General features: G+C 40.2%; 1 protein-coding gene across 1 annotated transcript; it reads right to left on the bottom strand.

Moving 5' to 3' along the window:
- Positions 1–737: 737 nt before the first annotated feature.
- Positions 738–6,454, bottom strand: LOC121596298 (UPF0430 protein CG31712). The gene is made up of 5 exons (XM_041921114.1): positions 6,169–6,454; positions 4,709–4,868; positions 4,422–4,622; positions 2,182–2,265; positions 738–2,069 (listed from the first exon to the last, which is right to left on the bottom strand). The coding sequence occupies exons 1-5, from the start codon at positions 6,303–6,305 to the stop codon at positions 1,902–1,904; spliced, it is 750 nt and encodes a 249-aa protein (XP_041777048.1). The 5' UTR covers positions 6,306–6,454; the 3' UTR covers positions 738–1,901.
- Between the last annotated feature and the right edge of the window lie 2,740 nt (positions 6,455–9,194).

Genomic DNA, 9,194 nt, shown 5'->3' with positions numbered 1-9,194 from the left:
GGGGCTACCGCCAAACGGGACAGGGTTTGTCGATAAATCGCGCAAGCTGTTGCTATGGTGGTATGGTGGACGGAACTGCTATCAGTCAATCAGACATATCAGGTCGGCTGTGTGGAATGATTCATCCTCGAAAGCACGTACCAAGCAAGCAATCGCTTGAACGTTTACAGTAGGTTCGGAGGACAAAGTTTTCGGAAGTAGATGTCGAAAGTTTGGTGAGGTAAATTAACTTCCTGGAACGGAATTGGGGCAACCGCGACTAACTTACAATGCCGCATGTTGTGGGGGGATAGTTGTTTTATATGGTCTAATGGCAGCAGGAGAGTAAGCTTTTTAAGCACGCTGATCTAAAAATAATTTCGCTTGTGGTTTGTTTGATTCGACGCAAGGTTCATTGGCCTAAAAAAAAGTTTCTAGCGTTTGCTAGAGTAACGTGAAAATTTATTTTTTTTTTTGTAGTTAGACATAAATTACTACTAAAATTCTTGCAATATTTCCTTCAAGTTTATCTTGCATTTTAATTCGGTCAATTAATTTCATACAAAGCTCAAACCATCTGTATTTTGCTATTGAACAAGCTGAGATTCTCTTGTTCAATAGCAAAATACAAAATTTTATTTATGAGTATGCTATTTGTATCTTTAGTGTTAAATTTTTTGTTCTTCGACGTATATTTTTTTTATTAAATTTGCTGGTAATTATTAGCAAAACATTTCTTTCAAAATCGATTATTTTTTACAATTGTCTACTTTTTTTTAGTAAATGAGGGGAAAACCTTTCTCCGAAGTTTATTAATTGAATCAAGTTGTGGTCATTTATCAATGAGCACATTTTCTTTTCTTCTGATGAGCGATATAACTGCCTTACAAAGATTACCTAATTAGTAGTAATCGTTTCCGTAGGGGTTCTTCTGTACAAAATGCATTAATATCAAATAACTTTTTTGTCAACACAACAGCAAAAATCGGTAAACCAAAGTTATTGTAAATTAAGAAGTAATTCCATTGTGGTTGACGTTTCATACTAAACTAATAAGAAATTATTAAAAAAGAAACGAAAATTTTACAATAAATAATCGTCTCAATTGCTTTCACACTTGATTGCCTTATACATATACATGTAAGTGTATAAACATAGCAAGAGAAAGGGAAACATTGCTTTGCTTAACCTCCTACAATAGATACATCATACATGGCAACATATGCACCAGCAATGAAGCTTCCAGCGTCAAAAGACAGGAAGATGAACGCTGCTGAAACACCAACTGAACGCGTTACACAGCGCGTTCAATAAAAAAAGATCACCTTTAAATGGAAGCAAGGAAAAATCGCGATACGCGATTTAAGTAGACACGCTCTATCCCGATACCATTCGAGAGCCGGTTTCGATTGTTACCAAAATTTACAACAGAAAATGGTTGTTTTGCTGTTAAAAATATAAGCAAACAAACGAACAAAAGCATGCATATTAAAACGATCTCGAAACCATTCGCCACCACAATATACACGAAGGCTTGTCTGGTTAGCAATAACACAGTTATCAATTGCTTCAATTGCCGATGGTCAACGTGGAGAAAGGAGATTTCCTTTCCTAAAAAAAAAAGGAAAGGTTCAACACATTTCTCCTTCCGTGTTCAAAATTGTAGCTACACTGTTTACGTTACGTTTAAGAATTGCCTACACGTTTTGCGTTAGAAACATTTCTCTAACACATTCTTACTGCTGACATGAATTAAAACAAAACGGAAGAGAAAACAGTAAACAAAAAACAGTGGATATTACACGGAAGGGAAAGCGGATGCTGATGTTTGTGGATATGATGGTATGGGGTACGGCCAAAATTAGCCAACGACACAAACACACACACTCGCGATCGCGACACACTTATCGATCCACTCTCATTTACGATACACCCGGTTTTAACGAGAACGACAGTTTCGGTCTCGAATTGTTCTTGCCAAGGATCATCTTTTGCTCTTCTTTGATGCGTTTCTCTTGCTCTTTGCGCATCTTTTGACGTTCTTCGTCCATCTTTCTTTGCTCTTCGATAATCGCAAGGCGATCTTCGGCCTGCAATGGACATAGATTGAACAGAAAAATGCGTTAATATTTTCCATACAAGACATACCGGCTGGCTGCGTGACTAAATAATGCATAAAGAAAGCAGTTTTACAATACTTACCAACTTGCGTTGCGCCTCCTCGATTTTGCGATTATTTTCAGCGAGAATATTCTCAAGTTCCTGGCGCTTTTTAAGCTCTTCCTCCTATAAGAACGGAAAACACGATTAGAATTACCATCAAGGCGCTGGGACACTGCACCCCAGGCACTGCAACGCTGCTTGCGCTGGTGGTGCGCATATCCGAAACCGACGCCTAAACACGTCATAGGGGAAGAAGTGTTGTGCCACAAGAAAATGAAAATTCGCTTGATGAGAAAGTCTTTCTAGAGGTGGGAGAGAGAGCCTCGTACTTGTTCTTCACTCCAGTCGACGGCGTTATTCTCGTACACCAAAAGCAATTACAAATAATCTGACATTTCTAATTATCGGGAAGATAAACGAGCGACCAGTATTATTTTAGGGAAGTTGGAGAAGAGATAGGAGGGAAAGGATAAAATTCCAACCGCAATGTGTAGCACCACATTGCCAAACCGATTGCGATCGATGTCCTCCGTTCACTACACCCGCTCGGTTTCGTTTCGTGTACACAACCGGGGTGTGAATGAGAATATAAATAACTTAAATATCACAAGTTACAGCATACAGAACAATAACAAAACATCAGCAGGTGTGTAGTACTTGATATGATATGGTACAATTCATACAACTGTGTTCGACGTGCATGGTCTATTAGTACAATTCACATTTTCATCTTAAATTATCAACACATCGCTTCGCCGTATCCAGCAAATAGAGCGCACTGGACGGCTATTACTAGAGTCCATATTAATGTTTCACTTTCTCTAACTGCAGGTTCAATAATTTAACCAATAAATTCTACAAATCCCAACCTTGTTTAACTGTTTGACAGGAAAAAATGAACTATAATACAACTTACATCTCACGACACCGTCAATACATGAGACAATAAATTAACAGCAAACCAAACATCGACCGTACCATAATAAATCACACTCGAAATTTCTCCTTTAGTATCGTTTCTTTGACGAAGGGGTTCTTTCTGTTCTGCTTAGCCTAATATTGCTTCCCTTCAATTAGACAATCACAATGTGTAAGTAATATTGTTGAGATGTTGCGTTTTTCAATTCCAATACACCTTTCTATAGCTGGATCGTTTAACTTAAATAAAAAAACAACTATCACACATTGTTTCGACTTAACTAACGGTTGAGCAAATTGAGAGTCGGCAATTTAATTGTAAAATGAACGCTCTTTTGATTGTGTGTTGTTGGTTTTTGTTAACTTACGCACTTTGAATGGCCGCCCCTTTTGTTAGCGCTTCCGATTCCTTGACTCACCATCCTGGTTAAAGCTCTTCCATTTTTTCCTCCTTCACAAATCGAGATTCTTTATTTTTCAACCTGTGTTTTTTTTTCAACATATCAACGGCAACGGAAGAGGGCTGTACCGGCAGTTAATGAGAGAGGCGCGAATGGTATGCAATAGAAAGGGATATGGCACCACTATATGGAGACGCGCGGGTTTATTAATGACTTGATTTGATTCTGCTACCGATGCACACGCATACACACACATCTGCAACAGCGATATGATCTGCATGTTTTTGGGGGGGGGACATTATTATATCATTAGGACCATAACAATTGCATTCCTTCGCAAAACCATCACACGTCTACCTTCCGAGGGATGATCCATACACAGAATTGATGCTTTGCAAGCCATCTGTGGATGGGTTCAGGTGGAACCATTGCAACAGCATATGGAAATAGCAATAGATTTTACCACTCTAGGGACAGAAAACGTAAAAAAATCCGTAAAAACGCTAAATCTATAGGAAAACTAAAGAGAGATCAGTTTCAAGGTAAAGTTAATTGATATAGAGGTGAAAGAAACTGCGAACGTAATCCGCATTACATTACACCTGATGCCGTAAATCCTGTAGAGTTTCGGTGAGCACAAAAGTAAGGTGGTGGTACGCTATAAAATGAGTTCATAGAATTCGGATACTTCCTAGAATTGCCATCTATTGGAGGCCGGATCAAAAGCTAAATGATGTGAAAACTATTATTCATAGGCAAATTCATGAAATTGCCCATTCGACAAGAAGTGATAAATGCCAGCGTAAAACATCAGCGAACTGAGCTGAGCCCAAACAGCTGGCTTAAGGGGGCGAAATTTTTGGCCCCCAGTTTTGGAAAGAGATATACACGATAGCAATTATCGTAAAACCACGAAAAGAAAACACATCACAGGTAGGATCTTATGGATGGAATGCTTACCTCTCGTCGGCGTTCCTCTTCGCGAGCTTGCTCCCTTCGTTTTTCCAGCTCGAGCATCATCTCCTGCTCCATCTGCTTTTTGGCGGCCTCAACACGCCGCTGAACCTCAGTTTCAATTTCATCTTTGCGCTTTTCTAGCTCTTCCTCGACACGTTTCTTTACTAGCAGCTCTATTCGCTTGGCTGCTTCTTCTTCAATCATCTAAAATAGACGAATAAAATGGTTAATCAGTAAAAGAAACAAAAGTGATAAAGGGTCATTGAAAATCCTAACAGCAAAAAACTGACCTTCTGTTCGGCTTCCTTCTGTCTACGCTGTCGTTCCATCTCTGCCAAACGTTCTACCTCTGTTAGCTTCCTGCTGCGGGTGCTCTTTTTGTGATGATGCCGGGACCCACTGTTTGAACCATCGCTGCTACTATCGGAGGACTCAGAGATGGAGCGTTTCCTACATGCGCGCACAGGAGACGGGGCACAATACAACACAGATCGTCGTGTAGATTGGCACGGGAAAGGCAAAAATGGGGTGGGGGAGGTGGTAGTTGCAGATGCACACGCGGATACCGAAATGGAACCCGCCAAAAAGGGAGTAGCCGGAATTTAACAGGCACAGAAAAGAGAAAGAAAATGACCGAAACATTCTATCAGTACGTTGAAACGAGATTAAGCAGCACCATAGGCGGATATGGGTTTGTGTGTGGTATGTGGTTTCATGTGTATATAAATATATAGACAGAGGACTACGGAAAAAAATACAATTATTCTTGGCAGATGAGCTTCGTACAACGTAAAATATACAGAGATTATTAACTTAAACTAGATAACAAACCGAATTACTGTACTGCTAGAACATTCTCTAGCCGGCAGCAGGCTATGCGAAGTCATTCATTCTGTTATCCCATAATCGCCAAAATCATTGCAGCAGCTGTGTCAATCGGACACATTTTCTGTTTTCTTTTTGCTAATTAATCAACAGGCCAGAATTTCTTAGGTGCGACCATTAGATGCGAGAGCTATAACGTTATCGTTACGATTCTTCCGTTTGTGCTTTTGCTTTGGAAATTCTACATACGCTTCATTGAAGGAGGAAGTTTTGAATTCGAACACGTTCATTCAGTATCTCCGTTCTTGCCTTGTTACCGGTCCGTCGACCGTGCGGTAGCGGTATCGTTCGGTCGATTCGGGGAATTGTTTGGGTCAATCCATCGTTATTTTGCATGCCGGCAGCAGCTCCTGAAACAACTCGCATCCACCGCTGACGGACGCTCTTCGTTTGACGATGGGGGTTGGGTAAACACAGATGTGAACGATTTATGACCTGCGGAATAGGACGAAAAATCGATTCCAGGCCCTCTGTTTGCGGGAAGGGATGGATTTTTCACTCCCTGTTCGATGAAGCGCTGCGTACTCGGGGAAAGATGATGTAGCATGTGTTTCGGGGATGCTAATGTTTGCCAGGGGACCAACAAAACGTCTACCGATTTCAAACCGGCCAGGTACGCCAGCACGGTAGAAATAATGATAGAAGTTGTTGCGTGGGTTGATGAAAAGGGAGATGTAAGGGAGGGGGAAGCTAGGTGCATCTTCGAGGTGGTAGCAAAGGATAGGGCGGGGGTAGAACGGTTTAAGGAACGCACCGCAGCCCCAGGAAGGGTCGCGTCGCGTGATCTGGAACCTGGTAATCTCAAGCGTAATGCGCGGCCACCGGCCACCGACGGACGGACACTGTTTCCGCACGGCAATATTACCTGGATTTGGAGCTGCGCTCTCTGTATTTATCGTAGCTGCTCCGGTGGTGATGGGAGGACGAGCGCGATTTGCTTCGTTTCCGGTGCTTGCTCTTGTGCTTTTTGGGCGAACGACTTCGCGATCTCGAGCGACCCATGTTTGGAAGAACGTAAATTGGCCGGTCCGGTGAGCGGATAATACCGCAAAAATAGCTCAAAAATCGATTTTACGATTTGCAGCACGGTGCGAAAAGACGTACACACACCCAAAGCTTCTTTCGATCTTGTCAACGTGCGTCAATATGAGGGTTGCTTCATTTTCGCAGTGTTTGACAGGTAGCCATAACGAAAAAGTAAGTTATGACATTTGAGCGCATGGCGTCCTAGGTAAACATAAAACTCTGTTAATATTGTTAGCATTAATAAACTTACAAATAAAACTTTCAGTATAACAATGATTTTTTTCAAATGAAATGTTTTCTTCTCTAAATCTAAAAATCAATATATCGTGTAAAAAAAAGTATATTAACTTCATCAGCAGCCTTCTTTAATAAATATATAACATGTTGTAGGTAATCATGATCATCAGTACATTTTAATGTTAAAAAATGAAGAAAGATTAGATAAAAGTATTTTCATCTTCGATAACCGTTTTTTTTAAATATATTCTCCGAAACATCCGACAAACATGCAATCCAGTGAAAAATAGGCCCTCTAGCGAGAGAAAACGTTTTCGCACAGTTTGGCTGCTTTCGACATTCGATTTGACCGTTAAATTTGAACATTCCGCGTTATAACGTTGGTATGAAGTTACTGTTTGGTTTTCATGTTTTAATGCTCATAATGATGTACCCCTTTTATTATTATAGCAAAATTTACGGTAAAAAATAGTGATTTGAGTTAATAAAAAAAGAAATATAATTTTGAAACGTAAATTTAAAGCTTCGTTCATAATGAAACCAAAAAGAAGCAAATGATTTAGTCACGTCACATACTATCGTTTCAAACCAAATTAAAATTAAAGTTAAATGCAAATTATTGTATTTTTTCTGTCCATAGTATCTTTGTTTAATATTCCCATAGTATCAACTGTCTTTGTGTAATATTAAATTCATATAGAACAGTCTTTCCCCGAGTTACGCGAATAATGCTTTCTGGAGACATTCACGTAACTCGGATTTTCGCGTAAGTCGAATATCACTCGTTACAGCCAAAACATACTAGGCTTGAATCCATAATTGGCCTATTATTGAGTTGTACAATCTTGTACGATCTATATTTGAAATAAACAAGAAAAAAGGAAAAAGAAAAAGAAAGAAACAATGAAAAAGTACCATACAAAGGGACGAAACATTAAAACAAAATGTATCTGTTCTAATCTGTATGTATTTGTTCATTATGTATCTGTATTTTTATTTGTTCAAATGTATCTGTAAATGTATTTGTTCATTATTTTATTTAGATTTAAAAAAAACGATAAGAAGAACGAAACATAAAGAAAGGTTCTGTACAATCCAATTCGGTACATTGAGCTTTTTTTATTCTTTTTATCGTAATAGATCATGATCATTAGTATCCTGCACAAGGATCAATCATAAATCACAAATTCTTACCTTTCGCAGCAAAGTCATCCAAACAACTTTTAACCGAAATATGCAACATATCCGTGGCGAAACGGAAATCGGAACCACTGGCGAGAATTGAAATAAAAGCACCGAAACACAACAGCGCCGAATGATTTTCCAAATCACTATCATCAGTCGTCGGTGCTGGATAGTTTCTAATTTGAATCAATGATCGAATGGCCCACCCCCACGACCGATGGCGGGAGACCGCTACGGGCGCGCGCGGCTGGATATCGATCTAGTGAAATTTCCTACCAATCAAATGCCACACGCCCCGCGCCCGACCGGCGGCCGCCTGCTCGCAGGCGTCCTTGCGGCTTCGACCGGCCGCCACAAAGGTCCGGTGCGCGCAACAGTTTGAGGTTGTGGCTGGCAGTAATTAATAGATGAGGTAGTGCTTTTCTGCCCAAATCCCGCTGTCAATTTTCTTGTAGCCATCCCCCTCTGTCCGATAGACAAGCTGTGTTTCCCTTTTATCATTTGCCACATCTAATTCCCTTTTCCTTGGTCTCTACCGCGCCCGCCCCGAAAACGGGAGAAAACGTGGAGCGAGGCGTGTGTCCGCGCGCTGTGTGCTTCTTCCGCCGTGTAAACGGATTTTGGAACTTTGCGCTTTGGCGGTCTTGCCGCGATCACATATCGCGATCGTCGATCATCGATCGACGGACTGTGGGCCTGTGGGGTTTTTGATGCGATAATTTCAATTTGTCGGTACCGCAAACCGATTGTATATAGGTGGAGAAAACTGATGCTTAGCAATGGGCCGCCAACCGGGCGAAGTCACTGGCCGGGCCGCGGCCCCAAAAAGGCGAGGAATTAATTGGAAGGTGTGATGTTCAACACGTTTCTTCGCACGTATTGGAACGACGAAGAAGAGACATGATAGCAGCTACTATCATGCTGGATTAGCTATGTGGTTGCTAAAAACATGCATTTTAATGTGTGTGTGTGTGTGTGTTTTTTTTTTTTTTGAGAATTAAGTTGGTCGGTGTATTTAATAATATTAAATACCTTTATAAAATATGTGTAAATGTTAATGACCAAGTTAACTTTTCATTGTGGTATAATGATGCATGCACCGAAAACCAAATTACAGTCAAAGCGAAAAGCAAACAATTTACAATCCCGGATGTGGATCGTTTCCTATCTGGATCGTCTTTCCGTAACGAGAATACTTATTTATGTGGTAAAAATAAGTGTCAAAATCATCAAAAAGCTTCCATTACAACAATGTGACGAGGATAATGTCTGTGGCCCACTAAAATCGCATAATACAAACATTAAACATTACAGATTTGTTTTTTTATTGTTGCCTGGCTTGCATAAGTTTAACGAGAGTTGGCACGAATAAATTTTGTAAAAATAATAACTTATTTAAATAACAATGAAAGCAATACAAGAAAGAGTCCCTTTTATGTAAAC

The sequence above is a fragment of the Anopheles merus genome, chromosome 3R, assembly GCF_017562075.2.
Source record: "Anopheles merus strain MAF chromosome 3R, AmerM5.1, whole genome shotgun sequence".
In the NCBI taxonomy this organism is placed as follows: domain Eukaryota; kingdom Metazoa; phylum Arthropoda; class Insecta; order Diptera; family Culicidae; genus Anopheles; species Anopheles merus.
The sequence above is the reverse complement of the archived record's forward strand: the minus strand, read 5'-3'. Positions and strand labels throughout refer to the sequence as shown.

What these genes read in the sequence shown, in the direction of transcription:
- LOC121596298 (XM_041921114.1), bottom strand. Translation starts at nt 6,305, where the DNA reads ATGGGTCGCTCGAGATCGCGAAGTCGTTCGCCCAAAAAGCACAAGAGC. An exon ending in GAGCGCAGCTCCAAATCCAG is followed by an intron (nt 4,869 to 6,168) that starts GTAATATTGCCG and finishes GCGCGCATGTAG; the next exon opens with GAAACGCTCCATCTCTGAGT. An exon ending in AGGAGGCGCAACGCAAGTTG is followed by an intron (nt 2,070 to 2,181) that starts GTAAGTATTGTA and finishes TGTCCATTGCAG; the next exon opens with GCCGAAGATCGCCTTGCGAT.